The sequence below is a fragment of the Octopus sinensis genome, linkage group LG1 (assembly GCF_006345805.1).
Source record: "Octopus sinensis linkage group LG1, ASM634580v1, whole genome shotgun sequence".
Classification (NCBI taxonomy): Eukaryota; Metazoa; Mollusca; class Cephalopoda; order Octopoda; family Octopodidae; genus Octopus; species Octopus sinensis.
The window spans coordinates 134,994,322-135,020,527 of record NC_042997.1 but is presented as its reverse complement, the minus strand read 5'-3'; the positions used below and the strand labels follow the sequence as shown (position 1 = coordinate 135,020,527).

Genomic DNA, 26,206 nt, shown 5'->3' with positions numbered 1-26,206 from the left:
TTAAGTACCATATTCATATTAAACTATCTATCTATCTATCTATCTATCTATCTATCTATCTATCTATCTAACTATCTATCTATATCTATCTATCTATCTATCTATCTATCTCTATCTATATATATATATATATATATATATATATATATATATATATATATATATATATATATATATATATATATATATATATATATATATATATATATACTTACACACACATATATTCATGTGTGTGCGCGTGCGTGCACATGAAGAATGATTGATAGAAAAAAGAGAAAATGTGTGACAGAAAGCTAGAATGAGTGATTATAATATAGATAGAGTAAATGAATCATTACGCAAATAAATCGACGTCGTTCGAATGAATGTCTTAGAAGACATCCATTTCTATTCCTTATGTTATTTTCTTGTATTTTTCACTCTGGTTCATTTCCATTGCTGCTTTGTTTTTCTTTCTTTATTTTCTTCAAATTTTATATTCTGTTCTTAAATATTTTATTTTTCTCGTACATTTTCTTTTTTCTTTGCCTTTTATCTGACTAACCCGCCACTCCATTTATTTCACCTTTTTGTAACTTTCTGCACTAACTCACTCTTTTCATCTTTCTATCTTTTTCATTAATTTCATCATTTCTCGTGTGCTTCTTCCTCTCACTCCATCTCTTTCCCCTTCATTTAATTGTTTATAGGCAAATCTTATTTTATTATATTCCTTTTATTAATTTCATTATAGAAACATGCCATCAGATTTCTTAATTTTCTCACAATATCTAAAATCGACTTTAACCTTATATAGGTTTTGTTCTTTCGTCACAACGCCAATCTTAGATTAAACACCGGCACACTAAAGATTTACTGATAATTTGCCTTGAAGCAATTTTGTAATTGACATTAGACTATCAGTGAAATGCTCGAGTGCTTTACAGCATAAAATAAAACAATAACCATGATAGTAATGATATCAGTTACACTAATGACATTAATGATCTTTAAAACTTTGAAAGGGAAATTTAAATTTAGATTCTATGAAAATATAAGGCATGACAATAATTTCTATTTCGTACCAACAAGTAGAGTTCTTCAGCCTTATTTGCTTCGTAGTGTCTTTCAATATCCTGACTTCCTTCTATATAGACTGAGTTCACATTACAATTTTAGTTAATTTACTACTTTTATATCAGAACTTCAGTTGTAGTCTAGATATTTATTTCGATTACTGGACATCATTGCTAAAATCGTTCCTATATAAAAGCGAAGATTCGCGATATTTTACTTAAAATGATGAAAAATTCTAACACTGGCTGCCTTGCTTGATATAATATTTGAAAAATGAACTTACAACGGAATTCTATTATTCGATTGGTTAAAAATTCATATTGTCATTTCCTATTCAAACGCTACACATAGTTACAGCTCATTTGTATGTAGAGTGTTTCTAAGAGTGAGACTTCACTTCTGTTTCCTTATTTCCTCTCCAAAGTTCTATGGATAAGAAGTGTGAATTTTACTTTATGGAAGAAGTCTTATAGTCGAAATTGCCTGCTGGCTAATTTCCTCCTGGAAATGTTATAGAATAGTTTGACTACATACCATTTGTTTTCGATTTCTCCTTATATTCAAATAAGTTAAACACGTTTAAATGAATTAGACTTTTAGTGACTGACTTCTAATAGTGGTAAATGCGTTGACTTCTGTTGTGAAATACTTTTGTCTTTTCTCGATTTTAGAAGGCGAAGACTAACTTCTAACAAACTAATAGACAAGAATACAGCACATGTACTTCAAGTGGCATTTAGTAATGCTGCTGCTTCCGTAGAATTATTTTCTAGCGTAGGTTTCAGAAACGACAATAATTCTCAAAATACAGTTTCGTCTACTGAAAAGAACTTCAATAACCACTCTTCTGTGTATCCTGTCCTAGTTGATAAAAGATGTCAATATAAGGATTTAGGTTCGGCAAGCCACTTTAGTTCAATGACATTTATGTACAACAGTACTTCTCAAAGTTAGCAATGCTGCCCTTCTGGGAACGATGGAAAATTTTATTTGGGTACTAGGAAAATTTTACATGGACACGGGGTGGTAGGGTACGGTAGACGTATCTATACATAGCTTTCGGTCTCTTACTTCAATATTAACTTTAGAAAACATTTGAATGTAATATTATAGTAAACTGCTTGTTAGCCACAATCACAACATCAGGACTATAGGAATAGAAACAGCAGCAACAATTAAAATAGCTATGGAAATGTGAATCTGTAAATAATAAACCAAATGGTTGCCATTTACTTGTACAAACTGAAGCATAATCAAACGTCATTCTGGAAATTTATGTATGCATGTATGCATGCATATATGTGTCTGTACACACACACACACACACACACACACACACACACACACGCACGCACATACACACACACACACACACACACATATATATATAGATTCAGATGAATATGGTACTTAAGTTGAGGCACCAGAATTTAGTACGGTATCATCCATACAATTTCAAAATAAGGTGATTAAAATCAAAATAAGTAACAAGGATACCCAGAGATCCTTGTTTCTTATTTTGATTATATATATACGTTTCGATGTATGTGTATGTTCGTCTGTGTGCACGTATGTACATATGTGTGTACATTGAATAAAATCCTACCGAAAAATCTGTCGTAAATTTCAAACGCCATTCATGTTTACTATCTGTATACATGCATATGTATACACACACACATATATATATCTATTTCCACTTTGTTTCGAATTTATGTGCTTACTCTGGTATATATATATATATATATATATATATATATATATATATATGTATATATATATATATATATATATATATATATATATATATATATATATATATGCATATATGTACATATATATGCATATGTACATATATATGCATATATGTACATATATATGCATATGTACATATAATAAACATGAATGATATTTAAAATTTACGACACATCTTTTCGATAGAAATGTCTTAAATATTGTATTATAATATACAATCCACTATTATTAGGTAAAGTTTTAGACATACGCATACACATATGTACATACATGCACTCTCACAAAAACACACACACACACACATATATATATATGTATATATATCAGAATTTTGCACAACTTCTCTCCACAACATTTCACGCTCACATTATTTGTGAACCACTGATATAGTTAAAGACATTTCCCTAAAATGCAACTGCGAGGGAATGAACACATAAACATGTCGTTACACAAGTTTATACGTATGTTTTTACATGTAGATTAAATTTATTGTATTCTAGTTGTGTATATAAATGCTTCTGCTTGGGGCTTGGTGTGCACATATGTGAATGTGTGCGTACGTGTGTGGATGTATTTTTCGCGAAATATATATATATTTGTATATTTAAGTATCATTATTTCTTCTATGCTATATCGAAATAATTCTAACATAATTTCCAAAGAGTGTCTTATGAATAGGATAAAGCATTCTGTTCAGAGTTCAAGTGACATTTCAAGAATCGATTATAATTGAGAGTATTCTTCAGGAAGCAGGCAATTACGTCTATATTAACCATGGTGACATTGCTAAATGACGGATCAATCTTATATAATGACATAAATATATATTGTATTATAAGAAGAAGAGCATTTTGAAAAGGACTTGTTGCATTATTACTTAATAGTGGAAGGCGGCAAGCTGGCAGAATAGTTAGCACGCTGGACGAAATGCATAGCGGTAATTCTCCCGTCGCTACGTTCTCTATTCAAGTTCCAGCGTGGTCGACATTACCTTTCATCCTTTCGGGGTCGATAAATAAAGTACCAGCTGAGTACTGGGGTCGATGTAATTGACTATACCCCTCCCCCATATTTCAGACCTTGTGTCTTTAATACAAAGAATTGTTATTTAATGGAGGATAAATCTGCTCTGTGGTACACAGTTGTTGTTGTTGCATTTGTTGTTGCTGCTTAGCCCCATGTCAGCCCTCTGTAAGCAGAGGTGCATAATCAAGGGACTTGCAGTTAAGTTTATCCCATATATGCATATTTATGCACAGTCACACACACACACACACACACACAACACACACATACGTGTGTGTTTCGGGATCTTTTGTCAATAACTCTATCTAGACAAGACGTTTTCCTACCTTCAGTTCTAGAGAGGTTTTATATATGCAGCCAACAAGTATGACGAGTCCTCTATACCGTTAAGAGCTTTAAATGAGCAAAACCAATAATGACCCACTGACCGGCCTGGCCTAATCAAGCAACCTCCTATGTGGCTGTGACTGATTTAAATATACATAATACTATTTATGTAAATTGTATAATCAGCTAACAGAGAAAATCTACGACTGATGAATGGATGAACTTATGAAAATTTGTTTTACTGTTGCTTTTTCCTCCATTTCTCTCCTTCACTCAGTCTGTTCATAATACCCCACAGCACACTTGTTGGTTGCAAAGTTTTCAGTATCTTTTAAAGTGACCTATCTGATGAATAAATACGCTGGAGCATATTTCTTTTATGGAAGCATTTATAAAATAATTTATACAGTAGTATGATACTGAAAACTCAACGGTAGCTATTAGTACTGCACAGAAACAATTGCTGTATTTTGTAATTAAAGCCTGCTTATTTCTTCTCTTACACATACGCGCGCGCGCGACACACACACACATACACAAACACGCGCGCACACAAACATATATGTATGTATACGTAAAACTTATATAATAGTAGTAAAAATGATAGTAGTATTAATACCAGTAGCAGCAGCAGTGGTGGTGGTGGTGGTGGTGGTGGTAGTAGTAGTAGTAGTAGTAGTAGTAGTAGTTGTCATTCATCATATGCAAACCACTATCTCATTGCCAAATCGTTATCGTTGAAAAAGCTAGTTCGTGCTATTATATATCGTATGATATATGGTATCATAAATTAATACCGACGCAAAGAAAACGTTAATATTTCATATGATAAAGTTATTTAAGGACAGTGTGGATGGTCGAAAGATTAAATACTCAAAGTTTAACTAACTTTTTTTATTCTCACTTCTGATTTTGGATTAGATTATCTGGAGCAATTAGAAAGATGCTACCAGTGTATAATGGTTGAGTTTAAACCCATAGCAAATGTTTCTTTTATATACAGAATATACAGGGTAGGAGTAACATGAGTTAGTTTGAAAAATTATCCTCTTACAGGTCGTTGATAATCGGTCTGGCGCATGTACATCTGGTTGCACACAGCTATTGAAGTGGATACCAGTTATCAGTAGTGGAATATTTGAAATATGTGAAACAATGGTATACATCTCATTGTATAATTACTTAAACATAGACTCATATACATAAGCATTGATACTCTCTTGCTCTCTTACTCACGCACATAACTGATTAAATATACATGCATGCACACACACTCACAGACACGCACACACATTCTCTCACATACACACGTGTGCATGCGTGTATGTGTGTGTGTACAGAGTTGGAGAGAGAGAGAGAGGCATAACACATTGTTTTAATCCAGTCATCGCAACTATTGTAACATCCCTTGTGTTTAGTAAAATACTAAAAAATGATCAATGGTAAGAAAACGAATTAGAAATAAAGGATTGTGAATTAAACGTACGAGGGTGATGAACACATTTTCTTCTAATTATGTTTTTCCCCATTTTTATTTTGTGTTATATATAAATTTTCTAATGATGCATATTAACATAGTTTCCTTTGTTATGTGTAGTGATGGCCCAAGGATGTCTGATTCACTTCATATATATATATATATATATAAATTCTAGATATCTCTCGATACAAAAGATTGGTTGTAATTTGGCCAAGGTTTAAACTTAGCAATTGATTATTTTTGTTTTTCCCCCCAGGATCATATTTCTCTCAGCTCACACATATATATTCCTTACTTGTTCATTGTTAATAGTGAGCCTGTTTTAGTCTAGCATTTAAATAATTACTTTATTTATTTTTAATATGAATACAAATTTTATAATCTATTTCTTTCTTCTATTTCAGGATGTTGATCAGCAGTTAACACTGCCAGTGGGTTAGAGTTTAGCCTACATTCTTGAGAAAGAACAACAAACCGATATTTCAGTCGGTAGAGAAATTTTTGAAAAGATCTACAAAAGAGAATATTTCATAGGAAATATGAATAACTCACCAACATAACTGAATCTTCAGCTGGAATTTTTCAAGTGCGATATGAATTCTTAACATTAATTTGAATTTTTTTTCACTGAAAACGCAGTGACTCATCTTATTAAATACATGTATTACATGGAATATAAATAATCAATTTCAATTTCGTCCGCAATTATCAGCACATTTCTAAACACAGTTACACCATTTTGCATTCAAATATTTCTCATAGAAACCAAATAAAAAGCAATTAAGAAAAGCAAGAAAAGAAAATTTTAGAGTTAAAATTGATAATATTTTCAATTAATTCTGTTGAATGAACGCATTATGGAACGTATTGAAATGAATCATTTGAATATACCGAGCCCACATTCGGACGAGAATGGTGATGGAAATAGCAACACTTTGTATGGAAGTACAATGACGCTGGGCGCAAGCTCTCCGGGAGTTGGCGCATCCACAGCGAATTTACTTAAGATTGATTTGGAGAAAAAAATCGATCGACATACGGGTGAAGAAAGAGAAACCTGGGATAATCGTGTCCAGTTCATTCTCTCATTGGCTGGTTTTGCTGTAGGACTCGGAAATGTTTGGCGTTTCCCATATTTGACTCAGAAAAATGGAGGAGGTAAGATAAAACATTTTATTATTCGTATTGTTATCCAATTAATGCTTTCGACATTTTCACATCCTCCGGATGCATTACTAGATACCTATCTATCTTCATGATGTGCATGCAAGATCAATCACTAATACATTTAAGGTGAGTATCATATTTTTACAAAGGGTGGGAGGAGTGGCACTCCGAAGTTACTCTCAACGTTTTCTTTGTGTGCGTGTATAGTAGGTTTCTTTATTTACGTCAATTTATGAATACACAAAAATATACTGTATACTATACTGAATATATATATATATACATACACACACAGACGCTAATATATTGGGTTGAAGAATAATTCATGAGCGTTTTATTTTTTCAAATTTATTTTAAACAAAAAAACTGCAACAAATTCATCAATAATATACTCTCTGTTGTTGTTTATGACTCTCTTCCATCGTGCAATACGTTTTTCGATGCCTCGGTGATAGAAATCTCCTGGTCTTGACTCAAAGAATTCGTTCAACCAAGCCCTCAATTCCAAGTCATTATTGAACGATACACCGAGCAAAGCGTTCGAAAGTGGTCGAAAGACAAAAATCTGACGGCGCCAGGTTTGGAGAGCATGGAGGATGAGGCACCACTTCCCATTCGAGTTCTTGAGTTGCAGCTTTGGTCATATTTGGCGATGTGAAGACGGGCTTTGTCGTGTTGCAGAAGAACGCTATTTCGCCTATTAGTTCTTTTTTGCCGAATTGCTTCGTTGAGTCGGTGCAGTTGTTGAACGTTGAGCTCAGCATTGAGTATTTGGTTGCACTCAAGCAGTTCGTAATGAATTAAACACCCCTAGTCCCACGATATACATAACATGGTCTTTCGAGGATGAAGGTCTTGTTTTGTTCGAGGAATCGTATGTTTGTCGGGGCTGAGCCATGCTTTTCGTTGCTTCATATTGACCGTTTTTCATCGTCAGTGACAATGTGGCAGAGGAAACGTTGTTCGTGACCATATGTTGAGGGATATCGAGCGAGCAAACAGGCAGCGGTTGTGGAGCGTTGATTTTTGTTGCTTTCGCTCAAAGTGTGTGACACTCAAACGACGAGTTTATGAACCTTTCCCATTGAGCGAAGGCGGTTCACCACAGTTTGTTTTTTTATCACAATCCATTTGCTCCGCTAATTCTCTGGTCGTTTGGCGTGGATTTTCGTGAAGAAGTTGATTCAATCGCTCTTCATCGAACTCAGTTTGTCGACCGGTGTGTGATCCGTCCTTGAGATTAAAATTCCCATTTTGAAGCACGAAAACCAACGGCGGGTGGTACGTTACTTTGAGACATTGCTCCTCCATACACAGCACAAATCTCACGAGCAGCTTTGTCGGCCTTAACACCTCGATTAAATGCAAAAGGTAAATAGCATCGAAAATGCTCAGTTTTGTCCACTTGACATTCCATTTTCATGATCTGAAAATACACGAAAATCAATAAAATATAAAAATCAATACATACTGTCTTGTAGAGCAAAACGTTCTCTTTTAAATAACATAAAGCATTTTGCCAATGCGTTTTATATCGCGTGCACTTTTAAATTTGAAATAGTAATGCACCTGAATTATTCATCAAAGCAATGCACACGCGCGCGCACGCAAACACACACACATACACATACACATATAATGGGAGGTAGGAAGCGATAAAAAAAGAAATGAGTGTGTGTGTGTATTTGTGTATGTATGAAAGGCTAGTGCTCCGGCATTGATGGCAATAGCCTTATTGCTCGCACTTCCAGCATTTCCTGTACATCTTTCCTGCTGACCAAAGTGACAGACAATCAAACATTACATTCACATCAACGGTATCACCAATCTGAGAAACCTTAGACTTTCATAGGCGTTATATTTGAATAATTCCCATGTATATATATATATATATATATATATATATATATATATATATATATATATATATATATATATATTTCCTCTGTCTTCCCTTCTCTGGATCTTTCCTTCTCTTATGTTTCCGACGAAGAGCTCCGATCGAAACGTTAAACCCTCCTTCCTTCCTTCTTTCCTGAGCGTCCAATAATACTATATTTGTTCCACGTCCTCGCGTTGTTGTGTTTTTTTGGGCTTTCTTGTTTGGATTAACTATATATATATATATATATATATATATATATATATATATATATATATATATATATATATATATATATACATATGATAATGACAACTCACGTTCTTAATATTTAAGAATATGAAATATGAAGAGAAAAGTAATTTCTTTTTAAATGGAAAACGAGTTCCCGAAAGTAATGAAAAATTACTCAGTCGTGTCATTGCTTAATTCTGTTATAAGTAACTATCTCAAATTAGCAATTTAGAAGCAAGTTACCTTAGAAACCAATGCAGAAATTATGTTGCCAGTTTAGCGTAAATTACTCGGTGGCGAAGACCGATATATACGAAGCGGCTACATTTGCTTTCTGCTTTTCTCTCTTTCTCTCTCTCTCCCACATACCCACTTGCACATATCTATCTATCTATCTATCTATCTATCTATCTATCTATCTATCTATCTATCTATCTATCTATCAATCTATCTATCTATCTATCTGTCTTTCTATCTACCTACCTACCTATCTATCTACTTATGTACAAACTTTATCAGACATAGGTCTGTATGCAAGAAAAAGATTTTAAAATCCAGGTGAATACTTTTTAAGCACGCTGTAGGAGGTAAGCCTGTCTAGTCAAATTGGTTAGTGAAAGTCTTTGCAATCCACTGCTTGTCCTGCTTCTATATACGAAGTTCATACGCCTAGTAAATTCTGTATATGGTCACAGAATATGGTTGAAAATTCAGAAGTGACGGATCAAATAGTTTTGATGTAGCGATGGGGTACAGCGACTCAGCTCAAGTAACATGTTAGTAGGCACTTGTGCTGGTGGCACGTAAAAAGCACCATTTGAGTGTGGTCGATGCCGGTGCTGCCTGAGTGGCTCCCATTAAAATGTCTAAACAAGAATTTTCAAAGCTGGTGGGAAGTATATAGGGATGATGCTCTATTTACTGTTTATAAGTGTATTAAGGTTCCTTAGAGAGGGACGTGAAAAAAGATAATTTCCTGGATGTTTCTTTAGAACTGAGTACGGAGCTACATCATCCATACCACAAAACAAATGGGAACCTCAAATACATAAGTCTAAAATGTAATCATCCAAAAACAATTATAAATTCTATCGTTAGGATCGTCTATCTTAGAATCTATAAAGTAACTCATGCTTACAAAATATTTAAACAAAACATAAAATTCTATAACTGAGCCGTAGCTAAATTTGGTTATACACAAAACATTTATTATATTGCTAATGGTGCGAGAAAAGATACACAAGGATAAAAAAGTAAGGGAATTGATGAATAGTGATAGAGATCACCATAATAGTAATAATGAAATTATTAGGGCACACTTTAACGAAACGGACAATACAATGAGATTTATTAACTAGAGAAAGGAAGATCAAAATAAGATATGCAACTTCGAACAAAAATGAACAGAAACAGTGATATAAAAAGTGAAAATAGCAGTGGGAACCTAGAGGGTCAAATTACTTTTAATAAAATTATTATAAAATCTAAACATAGTCGTAATAGGATAACACTAATGGTATTGATAGTAGTAACGATAGTAGTATTGATAGTAGTAATGTGGATAAAAAAGAAGTGATAATAACGGTTTTTCTTATGATAAAAAGACTAGTAGATATCATAATGGAAATGAAAATAATAAGACTTGAACCAACAAGAGAAATATGATTCCCCTCAGGTATTTACTAATAACAATATACATTAAAAAAATAGCAATTCTAGGACTAATGCTAGAAAGTGTACAAGGAATTTCTTTTCATTGCTCTGGCAAAGCATTTCCCGCCACCAAGGAATCCTGGTTAAGCTATTTATATACGGTTACATTTGCTTATTCAGCACATAATTCAAAGAAGTTAAAAGTGTTTATTGAAAATGATATAACCAACTCATTTAATATCGGTAGGGATAGTAGTAGCAATAATAATAACATTGAACCCTCCTCATAATCCTTGCAGTCCCTTAGGAACAAACTGTTTGTAGATCTACTGGGCATTCTATTCCAACCTCATTCGACCATTTGTCTATATAGTAGTGACACTAATAATGTTGTGAGTAATGATATTGGCAGTAGTGATCACAGTAGTAGTAATTATATTTTAAAGGAAAAAATAGTGATTAAAACCTACCTAAGGTTACACATTATAATTTTGAAACGTTCAGTTCATATAAGGAAATCGGGTGTATATAAGATGTTTCATAATTTAATATAGATGAGATTCCTAGCTCAACAGCTAATAATGAGGATAGATGAAATATAAACATTTCAAATTGAAATCTCGCAATAACAGGCTGATACGTTTATGTAACTGTCAAAATCGCCTAAAATATCCACTGGATAACCAATACTTAAGAAAGAACTTAGTTTACAAATGTTCAGTTAAAATACAGAAATGATTTCAAGTCAAAATTGTATAGTCATAATTTAAATTTAGATAAAAAGTTTTAATGCTTCAATTCCTTTGGAGAGAGGAAAGTTGGTCTATAATATTTAATGGTCTATAACTAGTGCACTACCGTATAATGGTGGTGAATTAAAATAATGCAACTTACCCGATGGGGAGACACTGCATAGCCTTACATCCAAATGCAACATGTTAAATAAAAGAAATGAATTAATGTAAAGATATTTACACTTATTTTGAAGAAGCTTTAAATCTTTCCTTAAGAAATGGAGCAATGATTAGTGCACCTTAATATAATGGGTTAGCAGTGGCTTTTCGGTCTAGTATACTTAATTTATCTTACATAATAGAAATGGCATTATTTATGTCTTCAAAATTCTTTTACTTATTCTTCTAAATTTTATTGTTATTGTATATATTACTATTGTCATAATTGTTATTTTATTACTTTTATCATCATTATCATTACCATCATCATCGTCGTCGTCGTCGCCGTCATTATTATTATTATTATTATTATTATTATTATTTTCATTATTGTTGTTGTTGTTATTACTATTATTTGCTGGGTATGAAAGAGTCAGCTGTCCACAGTCAGCAGACTAAGGTGACACTTGTTTACTGGTAATGCTTCAAGAACCCTGCGAAGAATTCTTGCAGTTTCAAGCAAAGTTGATTTTCGTGGGTGTTTTATCTTTACATTTGTACCAATTATTTTGAGCCATGTTGGTAGTTGAGTGCTGATACTTACAAGAGCACCGCTTACTATTAGTATCGCGTCTGCTCATCTCATTGACTACAGCCTTCGTATTTCCCACTTCAAATCGTTGTAATTGTTCAATGTTTCTTCTTTCTCTTTGATCCTCTTGTCATGCTATCTCGAATGCTATTATTATTTTGGTTTGTTTGCGATTCGGGCTTATTGCTGGTAAGATTTATGTTATTAGCGGGTTACTACCTATAACCTTAGGTACCCACAAGATTTTAGCAGTCTTTCAAGTGCTCAGAACCCTCATGATAATCCGTGCTATTCCTAAGGAACAAATTTTTGTAGGAGTTCTACCGGGCATTCTATTCTATTCTCCTTCGGTCACTTGTCTATATCTTTGATTACTGTTCCCAACGTACCAATTATTATAAACATGACCTTTACTGTTCTCATGCTCCAAATTCTTCCTATTTCAAAATCTAAGGGATTGTATTTTTCTTCCTTTTTACGATCCTGAAATCAAACAGGCACAATGGGTCGATTAATAAGCAAATTTGTTTTTCCTTATCTATAATTGCTATGTCCGGTCAATAATTTTCTAACTTCTTGTCCATTTGAATAGGAAAGTCCCACAAAATCTTACGTTTCTCCGACTTAAGTACTCTTTCGACTCGGTGATTTTACCATGTGTTTCCAACTTAAAATCCTCATTTTTGGCACAGTTTCCAGTGTAAAACTTTTACAACCTGCTCGTGCCTCAATTTTTTATATTCTTCCTGTGCCATCTTGAGGCATTCTTCCACAATGTGTACCACTGTCTCCTTTCAAGTTCCACAGGCTCTGTATTTTTCTGAAATTGGCTCGATATATATTTTTTCTCAAGTTGTTTGTTTTTATCACTTGATCACAGGCTGCTACAATTAGGCTCTGTAATTGTTTTTTTAATTGCTCCTTTTTTAACCAAGCCCACGATTCAATTTCACATACATCTTCAGTAAGATGAAAAGAAGGAAATTTGGGAAATGTCACGAGGTAAAATGTCTGATGGGAACATCAGACATATGGACATAAAAAACTGAGGAGAGTTAGAGGTCAAGTAAATTTTTATTATTATCATTATTATTATTATTATTATTATTATTATTAGCATCTTTCAATTCTATTTCCATTTCTTCGCGAGTGTCTTCCTGACACCTAGAGGAGAGAAACGCACTGTATATTTTGGTAGGTCATTAAAATAAACAAAGTCATGTGACAGAGAAAAAAGGGAAATCAGAGAAAAAAATAAAAAAATAAAAAAGTAAATGAATAAAATACAGGAAGAAAAAGGAAAGAAAATTCAAAGCGACAATGCTCTTCTCAATTTTGGACTTCCTGCATGGATGGTAAGCCAGGGGATCATTCTTAAATAGTTTTCACTTCCTTTTCTCACCATTCCAAGTGCTCGTACAATCACTGGCATTATTATTATTATTTTTATTATTATTTTTATTATTATTATTATTGTTATTATTATTATTATTATTATTGTTGTTGTTGTTATTTTTGTTAATAGTATTTAAATCCTAAAACTCTATAGTTAGATTATTTAATTATTTTTCAATTATTTTCCGTTTTAGAAAATTATTTTTCAATATTTAATTATCTTTCTATTAATTTTAAGTTTCATTTTTTTCATTTATTTCGATTTACTCAATATATTCTTGTTTTTATTTTCAACTTATTTCTAATTAATTTTGAATTAAGTTTTTAGCATTGATTATCGTAACCGTACTGCCATCATCCTCAAATTTAAACTTCTCTTCTAAACAGAATCTATCCATTTGTAAATAATTTACTGATTATTGATTTTGCGATTCACTGTAATTCGTCTTCCACCCAAAGCCTATATTTACATTGACAATGATCAGATGACATCCCATTGTGAACTATATGACATACCTTATGAAGGGCTTCGGCTATATTTGTGAGGTGAATAATAGTTTAAGCGTGGTGAGAAGTTTCCCATATAGTATCTGAATACTACTTTCAGTAGGTTTGCTGGCACAAACATTCGCCACTTGTTTTGACAAAAAGTTTATTTAAAATTATTTAGCTCCCTTAAAATGTCTTTTGTTTTCTATTCCAATCTGTATGATGAAATTTTGTGAAGGATGTGTTGGCGTCAATTTATCGAGCTACGTATAATCCTAGTCAATAAAAAAGAATCGATGAGTGTACATGATTAATAAATCACAGGATTATGTAATACCAACGCCTACGAAACGCGAGCAAGCGAATTTAAAATGCATAGCATAATTCACCTGCTTTTGTGCTTCTCTCCTCTCTCTCTCTTACTCTCCCCCCTCTCTACATATATAAACATGTGTGCATACATATATGTATATATGTACATATACATATATTTTTTTATACATATATACATACATAATAAATCTCTGAACGATGTATAAACAGTAGCTGCACGACAACGTGATGTATATTTGCATTTGAATGCGGCTAACCACTAAGGGTGGATGCTGCTGTAGCTTGTAGCCCCAGGAGAACATCTTCTGCAGCTGGCTATTGACACACTTTCTATGCCCCATCGGTATTTGCAAAGGGAGACCAACCTTCCCATCGACGACCTGACGTGATACGCACGGAACCGAATTTTTTGGTATTTACCCGTCGTCAGCGCACGACAATCACCGGTCTTCGATGCGAAGGGGTCTCAATGCAAACACATAAATTATTTCTCCAGTGACAAAAATGGCACAGAAAGTGTGTCAATAGCCAGTTGGAGATGTTCACCTGGGCTACTTGCTACAGTAGCATCCACTCTTAGTGGTTAGCCACATTCAAATGGCAAATGTACTTCACATATACATACATATACATATATATATATATAAATATATATATATATATATAATTAATTAATAAGGGTGAGAGAATTAGATACTAATTTAATAGTATATTTATTCAACACCAAGTGGCCTAGTGCTACGAGAAACCTGGATTATTATAATATTTTATAACATATTACAATACTTTTACAAAACAAATATAAGAGAGTGGTCAATATATTGCTCACTCTAGCACCAGTTAATCCAAAAGGTTTCAACCACGAAGATACATGTTTCCCATGAAAGCCAGTACGACTGTTAGCTCACACGGACAGGGCAAGTAAAAAATAACAAAAATACAGATTATTTTGGGACAATTGTTTCGCTATTAATGAATTAAATGTAATATTACTTACAAAAAAATCCATTTGTAGCTCGTCAGCCAAGACTATCTGGATGAAATCCACTCAATCACACGCCAGATTTTACCATAACGATAAATACGCGTGTGGTTCAATTGATTACATCCGACGTTATAATTCAAATGCCCCAACCAACAGCGCGCCAAACTTTCACGGAAAACAAATACAGCATTTAGAAATAAATGCAGCATAATTATAATTAATTAATAAGGGTGAGAGAATTAGATACTAATTTAATAGTATATTTATTCAACACCAAGTGGCCTAGTGCTACGAGAAACCTGGATTATTATAATATTTTATAACATATTACAATACTTTTACAAAACAAATATAAGAGAGTGGTCAATATATTGCTCACTCTAGCACCAGTTAATCCAAAAGGTTTCAACCACGAAGATACATGTTTCCCATGAAAGCCAGTACGACTGTTAGCTCACACGGACAGGGCAAGTAAAAAATAACAAAAATACAGATTATTTTGGGACAATTGTTTCGCTATTAATGAATTAAATGTAATATTACTTACAAAAAAATCCATTTGTAGCTCGTCAGCCAAGACTATCTGGATGAAATCCACTCAATCACACGCCAGATTTTACCATAACGATAAATACGCGTGTGGTTCAATTGATTACATCCGACGTTATAATTCAAATGCCCCAACCAACAGCGCGCCAAACTTTCACGGAAAACAAATACAGCATTTAGAAATAAATGCAGCATAATTATAATTAATTAATAAGGGTGAGAGAATTAGATACTAATTTAATAGTATATTTATTCAACACCAAGTGGCCTAGTGCTACGAGAAACCTGGATTATTATAATATTTTATAACATATTACAATACTTTTACAAAACAAATATAAGAGAGTGGTCAATATATTGCTCACTCTAGCACCAGTTAATCCAAAAGGTTTCAACCACGAAGATACATGTTTCCCATGAAAGCCAGTACGACTGTTAGCTCACACGGACAGGGCAAGTAAAAAATAACAAAAATACAGATTATTTTGGGACAATTGTTTCGCTATTAATGAATTAAATGTAATATTACTTACAAAAAAATCCATTTGTAGCTCGTCAGCCAAGACTATCTGGATGAAATCCACTCAATCACACGCCAGATTTTACCATAACGATAAATACGCGTGTGGTTCAATTGATTACATCCGACGTTATAATTCAAATGCCCCAACCAACAGCGCGCCAAACTTTCACGGAAAACAAATACAGCATTTAGAAATAAATGCAGCATAATTATAATTAATTAATAAGGGTGAGAGAATTAGATACTAATTTAATAGTATATTTATTCAACACCAAGTGGCCTAGTGCTACGAGAAACCTGGATTATTATAATATTTTATAACATATTACAATACTTTTACAAAACAAATATAAGAGAGTGGTCAATATATTGCTCACTCTAGCACCAGTTAATCCAAAAGGTTTCAACCACGAAGATACATGTTTCCCATGAAAGCCAGTACGACTGTTAGCTCACACGGACAGGGCAAGTAAAAAATAACAAAAATACAGATTATTTTGGGACAATTGTTTCGCTATTAATGAATTAAATGTAATATTACTTACAAAAAAATCCATTTGTAGCTCGTCAGCCAAGACTATCTGGATGAAATCCACTCAATCACACGCCAGATTTTTAATTAATTATAATTATGCTGCATTTATTTCTAAATGCTGTATTTGTTTTCCGTGAAAGTTTGGCGCGCTGTTGGTTGGGGCATTTGAATTATAACGTCGGATGTAATCAATTGAACCACACGCGTATTTATCGTTATGGTAAAATCTGGCGTGTGATTGAGTGGATTTCATCCAGATAGTCTTGGCTGACGAGCTACAAATGGATTTTTTTGTAAGTAATATTACATTTAATTCATTAATAGCGAAACAATTGTCCCAAAATAATCTGTATTTTTGTTATTTTTTACTTGCCCTGTCCGTGTGAGCTAACAGTCGTACTGGCTTTCATGGGAAACATGTATCTTCGTGGTTGAAACCTTTTGGATTAACTGGTGCTAGAGTGAGCAATATATTGACCACTCTCTTATATTTGTTTTGTAAAAGTATTGTAATATGTTATAAAATATTATAATAATCCAGGTTTCTCGTAGCACTAGGCCACTTGGTGTTGAATAAATATACTATTAAATTAGTATCTAATTCTCTCACCCTTATTAATTAATTATAATTATGCTGCATTTATTTCTAAATGCTGTATTTGTTTTCCGTGAAAGTTTGGCGCGCTGTTGGTTGGGGCATTTGAATTATAACGTCGGATGTAATCAATTGAACCACACGCGTATTTATCGTTATGGTAAAATCTGGCGTGTGATTGAGTGGATTTCATCCAGATAGTCTTGGCTGACGAGCTACAAATGGATTTTTTTGTAAGTAATATTACATTTAATTCATTAATAGCGAAACAATTGTCCCAAAATAATCTGTATTTTTGTTATTTTTTACTTGCCCTGTCCGTGTGAGCTAACAGTCGTACTGGCTTTCATGGGAAACATGTATCTTCGTGGTTGAAACCTTTTGGATTAACTGGTGCTAGAGTGAGCAATATATTGACCACTCTCTTATATTTGTTTTATATATATATATATATATATATATATATATATGTGTGTGTGTGTGTGTGTGTGTGTGTGTGTGTGTGTGTGTATATATATTCATCATGTTGAAGCCTTAATCCTTACATATTTTTCTCTTTCTGTTTTTTCGTTCTTTCCAATTTTCTCCTCTCAATCCTTTCTCTCGAAGAGCATAGGCTCGAAACGTCAAAGACTTTTCCAGTCTTCTCCAGCGTCAAACTAATACACTTTTGTGTTGTTTATTCACCTGTCTTCGTCTTTTGTTTTTGTAAATTTAAATTTGAAAATGTTACTGGAATTAACACGAGAAAATTTATATTAAAAACAAAAGGGGAAATGTTTTGAGAACTGTATCATGAATAAAGGGACAAAATATTTACATTTTCATTAAAATATGCAATCAGTTGTATATAACGATTTCTTCGTGGAATGGGAAAAGGGAAACTGAAATGAATTAAATTAAATTAATCTTCATGGTAGCAGTTTTGAATTTATCCGATTATTATATGGAAAATTTCCTTAAAAATATACGACAGTACCAGAAAAATTACTTCGACGATTCTTTCATTTTATAGAACGAAATTTATGGAACACAATTTGACATGGAATATAGCCAAGACCAACTCCCATTTTAGACATAATTAAAATGTCATCAACAAAATAGAGACAGCTATATACTCCAAATCTGGGGACTCTAAACAATATCTAGCTTTCAATTTGTGCCGTCTGAGACACACAAGGATAAATATCCTTATAATCTTGCAAAAAGTATCTTCACAATTGTATCCAATGAAAACATCCGTGCCATAAGTTTCAGGAACAAACGATATACTCATTGGTCAGTATTCTTCACCATCCTTAATCGAAAATGCAATACAAGCCAAGAATATTAATAACAGGTAATAAGACTAATAAAACAAACAAAACAAACAAATAAGTCAAAAGTGAAAGTCTTACTTTACATTTCGACTCATAATCCAAAATAGAAATAAAAAAGATAGATAAAGAAGTGTCCTACAATATTATATTTCAAAATGCACTAACACTGAAAAAGAACTGCAGGATACGCCAAATTCTTCAAACGACATACCATGATAAATTGAAAAAGAGAATCCAAGTCAATGAAAGAACAAGGAGCCAACTTTACAGAATAACAACAGACCTAACGGTAAGAAATTGCGTAAGATTCAATAGTGAGAAGCAACAAAAGTTCATACCGTATATTTAAACCTGCTTCATAATTCAGAGTTAGTTACATTATTAAATGCGCTTACACATTGTATACTATTCTGCGTGAGTATGCTATACTGTGTGAGTTCCAAAAGGATGTTCCCTGGACCAGCCGATTTTCTTTCTTTCATCCATTTGGTAGCATCGCAGAATTTATGAAAAAATTGGTGCTTTCGATATTTATGGCTGTGAAAGATGCTGAGGAAGGTACTGAGAACATCTTTATCGGTTGAAGCTCGTGTTTTGCAGTTCAGTCCTTTGGTACAAGCATAGAAATTCTGAGCGTTTGTATATCGTTAAAGCTCGATATCTTTTTCGATCCACTAGTTGTTTGAACTCTGATCCGAGTTTGAGATACCCTTCTGAGATCTTGGAAGCATGTTTCATTCATGCCTAGGGCTGGGTCATTTACAAGAGATAGACGAAGCATATATTTTAATACAAACCAATTTTGAAATTTCTTCGCTATTTTTGTCGAACTAATACTAGGACTTCCTTTTCGTCGAAACAATATGTCCGACGCGTTAACGATACTATAAGATCGCCAGTCATACCTGTAGGAGTGTTTCAAATGATGGCTAGACAGGGATTGACTTAGCCAAGCTAAGATAATGAAATCACATAATACGTCTTATTTAAAAGATGGTGACTGTAGGATTCTATAGGAATTGAGGATCAATCGTGGGAATCAATATTTATGAGGACTTTCGCAGAGTTTCGCTCTGAAAATCACAGAAACACATGCATAGAAGTATACACACACATACGCATGCCTGTATGTGTGTGTGAGTGTGCGCGCGTGTGTGTGCGTGCGTGTGTGTGTACATGTGTGTGCGTGTGTATGTGAGTGTGTGTGTGTGTTCGTGTGCATGCGCATATGTATATGCGTTGTTTGGCCGAATGATTACGGAATAGTTTTTATTCGTACCAGCCAGGTGCCGGATTCAGTTAGACTGTATAGCATCTCGGGTCAGCATCATTTTCTTTAGCATCGATTTAACCCATACTTTCTAAATGGAATCTCGGAAACGGAAACATTACCGAATGACATCAAACAAGTTTCACTCGTAATTCCAAAGGTACATTTGATTCTAGTTGAGAATTACTTGGAGGTATAAATGTCTGTGGTTTGCTAGGCCAGTTATATGTTAATTAAGGATCAGGTAATTAGCTCGAACAACTGAATCCTGTCGAACGTCGGAGATTCACTACTGCGATACATATTCAAGTATACACACACAATTACACACGCGCACGCAATACACACACGCACACGTGCACACACATGCACACAGACGCGCGCGCGCGCACAACACACACACATACACACGATCAGTAGAGATGATCGTAAAGCTTCGGTTCAAGTGGCCCGGGTATTTGATATCTTTTGTGTTAAATAAGAGAGGTTCTGAAAATTTTCCGGGTTTGATTAAAAAGAAACAGAGGAGGATCAATTAATTATGATTTTATTCAACATATTCCCCTCTCAGATTTACACACATTGCAGCGGGTCTTCAAATTTTTTAAAGTCTTATAAAAGAACTTGGAAGATTGGATCTCCAGCCAGGCCTTTCTCGACACCCTTAAAGCCAGGAAATTGTCAGCACTCCCTCTATTGTTTAAGTTTGTTCAATTCATCTTGATCCTCTTGAATTGATTTCTGAGAGATCTTCGATCAGTATGTTCTTCAATACACTTCGAGCGATATCCTCAATTAGAAAGACCAAATATGGCTCCATTTTACCATGTAGATCTGCTCTCAGGCTTGTTGTCCCGAAAAAATACAAAGTAGACTTTTAATGCAGAATAATGATTAGACTTAATCCTCTAAACATGGCATTCATGTTTCTTTTATGTCGGTTCAGTGCTTATTATTAATGTTATTATCAAAAACAAAGAAGTAAGTCGTTCGGTCAACAAACTCAATAGAAAACGAATTAATGGAAGTAATTGAATATTGCTCACACTCATGATTACTTAATTCTTTTATTATGCATCTCAAATCAGCTCTTACAAGCAAGTTGCTTGAGAAGCTAATGCCACAAATATATCGCCATTATGTAGTAATATTCACGGTAACGAAAACAGCTTACGGCGAGATGGATTTTTATATAAATATTAAAAAATGTTATTTAAGCTATCTCGTATCCCAAGGAACTGTCTTTTATTTAATACACGATCCGTTCCTTTATATTTTACTATTTCTATTGTTGAATTTCTATAGCAATTCTAATTCCAGTATATTTTTCATTCTGTCTTTGTTGTCTTATCATATGAGTATGTATTCAACAGTCTTCTGCAGTGGATTGTCAGACATTTTGGTGTGTGTGATGAAAAAAAAAATAATAATAATAATAATAATAATAATAATAATAATAATAATAATAATAATAATAATAATAATAGCCCAAATTTTATTCCGAAATCCCTGCACTTCTTCTTTTGATGGTACAGACTTTACAGCAACTGGTGTTTTTCCTATCTTCCTGTAAAAAGTTTTGGGGTTATTTTTGAACATGTTGTCCTTGAAGAATCTAACACGCTTTTCATACCTCGCTATGCGGGCAGCTTTAGCAGATACCTTTTGCTTGATGGTTTGTATGGTGGCTATTATTATTATTATTATTATTAGTAGTAGTAGTAGTAGTAGTAGTAGTAGTAGTAGTAGTAGTAGTAGTAGTAGTACTACTACTACTACTACTACTACTACTACTACTACTACTATTCACCCTGCTTCTTCGTTTAGGATATTTTTCTCGTTCGATATGTCACTCCAAAATGTCTTGCTTATCTCCGCACCATATGCCGAGATTAGCAGAAAGTCTCTTTCTATTCCCTCAAATCCTATTTTTCAAACAATCCCCTGATTACATTGCTGGAACCGAACTGTTCTATTCTATATCATTTTACTCTAAGTGCCTTGGCTGTCACTTTTTGCTTCAGTTCTTTAATTACATTTATTCTTTTGTATTCTCTTTCCACGTCGTATTTTCTTTCTAGCGATTTAATGATTCTTTTTTTTCTAAGTATCTTCTATCAGTCCTTTTCACCAAGTTATTTGTCCGCTTTTGGTTTATCTGCATTGTGGCAAACCTCTTTTTCTACTACACCGACTACTGCCTTGTTTCGCTTATTTACCGACAGTAGAGAAATAAGTGACACATGTCATGGGACTGTCATTTGTTTTGTATTTTTATTATCTTATTTCAGACACATAAATACATACAGCCAGACAGACAGTCAGACATATATACATATATATATACGTATATATATATATATATATATATATATATATATATATATATATATATATATATATATTTTATATATGAGGATAATATCGATATTTAAGTGTCGAAATTATCAAGTGGCCAGCATGAAAGAAATACCTTACAAAGGTAAAAGAATTTTTAACAATTAAAAATGAGGGTGTCTAAAAGACACCAACATGCCGAAATAGCAGTCGAAACACTGACTATAGTACCACGTTAAATGTTCATATCGCATGGTGCGATATGAACATTTAACGTGGTACTATAGTCAGTGTTTCGACTGCTATTTCGGCATGTTGGTGTCTTTTAGACACCCTCATTTTTAATTATATATATATATATATATATATATATATATATATATATATATATATATATATATATATATATATAAGTATATCTATTTTGCGTTGCTGTCTTTCTATCCTCTGAAGTTGACAGGAATCCCATTCATATTTTGTTCAAGTTGGTCTAATTTCATGGGCATATTCTCTGCCCCTGTTATTCCTTTACTCGTGTTAAACCTAGTGTAGTGGTCGTCGCCTTTTAAGTTTTCTATTTCTTGTGCAGTTTCTCCTAAGTATTGAGTCAATATATAACTAGTATGTCTTACAGATTACGCCTGCCTTGTACATATCTGTTCTATCACTGTTGTTTATTATCTTGTTCTTTTGGTATAGGAAACACGCACTTCAACACGCTCGTATAATTTATTGTTTTAACTGTATTTTAAAGATTTATGCTAGGAAATTTCCAAGAAGCTGATTAGAGTTGTGGGGAGGTTATTAGTTCCGTTTTGTATCACCCTTCGTGAATTTTTCTGGGGTGTACTTTTAAAAAGTATCTGTTATCGAAAGTTGCTAAGATGTTTTCAACTGTCAGACAGTACTGGCTGCATTTCTCTAATGTGCCATTGTTGACAAGGAGAAACACTATCAGCTCATCTAGATCATATATAGAGTGGACCAAAATGATCTGACACATTTGGAGGCTTAATAAAAGCACAAAATAAGAAATAATGGAAAGAAAAATTTATTTTCTGAACGTACATATAATGAAATTTTATTTAATTAAGTTTTAAAATTAAATCAGCTAAATGCTTCCCATCATTGTCAACACACTGTTGGAAGCGTTGATTAAAGTTATCGATAACTTTATGGATCATTTCTTCTGGAATGGTTGCTATTTCTACACAAATTGCACGTTTTAATTAATCAATAGATCGAGGGTGATGACGGAATACTTTTGATTTTAAATATCCCCACAAGAAGAAATCACACGGGTTCAAATCAGGAGATCTTGCAGGCCAACCAAGATCACCGCGCAAATAAATCAAATGATCAGGGAACAACTCCCTTAAAATTCCAAATGAACGTCTGGAAGTATGCGCCGTTGTTCCATCCTGTTTTATTTCTGTCTTTAATTTCATCCAATTTGGTTCTTAAAAATGTGTTTAGCAACACACAATATCGCTCAGAAGTAACAGTCACTCTACCATTTTCGTTTTCAAAAAGGTATAGGCCCCCAAATGCCAAACTGATAAAGCGCACCATACGGTTACATGGGGACTATGCAAGGGGCGTTCTTGAAACTTACTTTCGTTGGTTTGTGACCAATAACGGAAATTTTGCTTGTTGACATTTCCACAAGTGAAAATGTGCTTCATCACTAAAATTTACAAAAGCGGTGCGTGGGAGATGTTGTTGTTTTTCTGTGCACAATAATCTGCGATTTTCATAATCTGTCTCACTGAGTTCTTGTACCAGCATCATTTTGTATGGATGCATTTTCAAATTCTTGCGAAGAATTCTACTCAAACTGCTTTTCGAAAGACCGAGAGATTGGCGTGTCTTCGTGCCGAACGTTTCGGAGATTGCTGAATTGAGGCATTTACCACATCGATAGTTGCCGGAGTTCTGGCGGACCTTGTGCGGCCTGGTGATTTTCTTTTTAATGTTGACCCAATTGCTCTAAATTTGGCAGCCCATAAGAAGATTGTGTTACGAGTAGGTAGATTATCATGTCTTTTGAGCTTAAAGTGCAAACGGAATGCACTTTGTGTTGCAGTTACCGATTCGTTGCTTTTGAAAAATGTTTCAACAATGAATGCGCGATGCTCGCCAGTCCAGTTCATAAGGATATTCTGAAAATAAATAAAGATAAAACTTTTTAAATATAGTACGTTTAAATATTTGTTGTGCAAGATTTTTTATTGGCTAAACTGGCAAAATGACCATTCCGAAATATAACAATATTTTTAAATATATAAATACATTTAAAATTTTTCTTTTCATTATTTCTTATTTTGTGCTTTTATTAAGCCTCGAAATGTGTCAGATTATTTTGGTACACACTATATAAACAGGATATTGTGTAGGATAGCAAATATGTGTTGTAGAGGGCGAATTGGCCGACTACACACAGCACAAATATGTGATTTTGCAGTCGACCTAGATAGGCTGCATAAACAGTGACACATTTAATGGAAATGAACGTGTCGTTTTCTGCACGCTTAGTTTATAGAGACCTGGTTATGGATCTAGTTAAACAGGCATTGATGATATGAATAATCAAACACTGCTTGTCACTAGCTCTAAAATGGTCTTTTAGTTTAAATTTCGATAAAGTTTAGAAATAGCGGAAAAGGACTTTAGAATAGATGAAAAGCTAGTTAGTAAAGACGAAGAGGCGCTGAGGAAAAGCGTTGTGACTGCGAGACAGGACATTGGTCTACTTTTTAACGCTAAACACATAAGTTTCATTGTCAGAGCTAGGGTGAATGCTCTAAGGCAAGAGGGAACGAAAGCCGTTCACTTGTTCTGGGTGGCAGAGACACCGGGAGAGATGCGTGCTACTTCATTTCAGGTAACTGTGTGTAGCTTTTCAATGTCACATCGGTCGACTGTTTGGGTTGAGAGAGAAGTAGACTTTATCCCATTCTTTGACGATCTACTGCGGCTCTATCATAGTGATGCAGTTTTCTGCGACAGACCAACAACAGACGACAAAATTTGACAAAAGCCTGAAAAATTGAATAGAACTGCCTAGGGGATTCACACCAATTACCTGTCATATATCGGATTGAAGGCGCGTGGCTCAGTGGTTAGAGCGTCGAGCTTACGATCGTGGGGTTGTGAGCTCGAATCTCGAACCGGGCAGCGTGTTGTGTTCTTGAGCAAGACACTTTATTTCACGTTGCTCCAGTTCACTCAGCTGTAGAAATGAGTTGCGACGTCACAGGTGCCAAGCTGTATCGGCCTTTGCCTTTCCCTTGGACAACATCGGTGACGTGGAGAGGGGAGGCCGGTATACATGGGCGACTGCTGGTCTTCCATGAAACAACCTTGCCAAGACTTGTGCCTCAGAGAGTAACTCTCTAGGTGCAAACCCATGGTCAGTGTCTGACCGAAGGGGGTCACTATCGGATTGTCGTAAGCATTTTCGCAGCATCTTAACCAGCAGTGGAGTGGTCACATCAGGAATATTAGACAACATTACATTGATCTTTTGGTTGGCGGTTAATTCGCTGCGATAATACGACCGTTGTGAGAGACGAGAGGAAATAAATATTTATTTCTTTATTTCCCACAGAGGGCTAAACATAGAGGGGACAAACAAGGAAGACAAAGGAATTAAGTCGATTACATCAACCCCAGTGTGTAACTGGTACTTATTTAATAGACCCCGAAAGGATGAAAGGCAAAGTCGACCTCGGCGGAATTTGAACTCAGAACGTAACGGCAGACAATGCTAATTTGAGATTAAGTCGTTCAGAAAGGTTTTAGCATA

The 26,206-nt window shown here is 34.1% G+C and overlaps 1 protein-coding gene across 4 annotated transcripts in view; it reads left to right on the top strand.

Annotated features, from left to right (window-relative positions):
- LOC115217046 (sodium-dependent neutral amino acid transporter B(0)AT3-like) overlaps positions 1-26,206 on the top strand; it is a 213,656-nt gene that overhangs the window by 85,636 nt on the left and 101,814 nt on the right. For all 4 annotated transcript variants that reach the window (XR_005000125.1, XM_029786617.2, XM_036504908.1 and 1 more), the window contains exon 2: positions 6,052-6,805. Coding sequence is in view for 3 of the 4 variants with exons in the window: in XM_029786617.2 (XP_029642477.1) it covers positions 6,505-6,805 (301 nt within the window). In the remaining variant the exon portion in view is untranslated. The remainder of the gene's footprint in view (positions 1-6,051; positions 6,806-26,206) is intronic.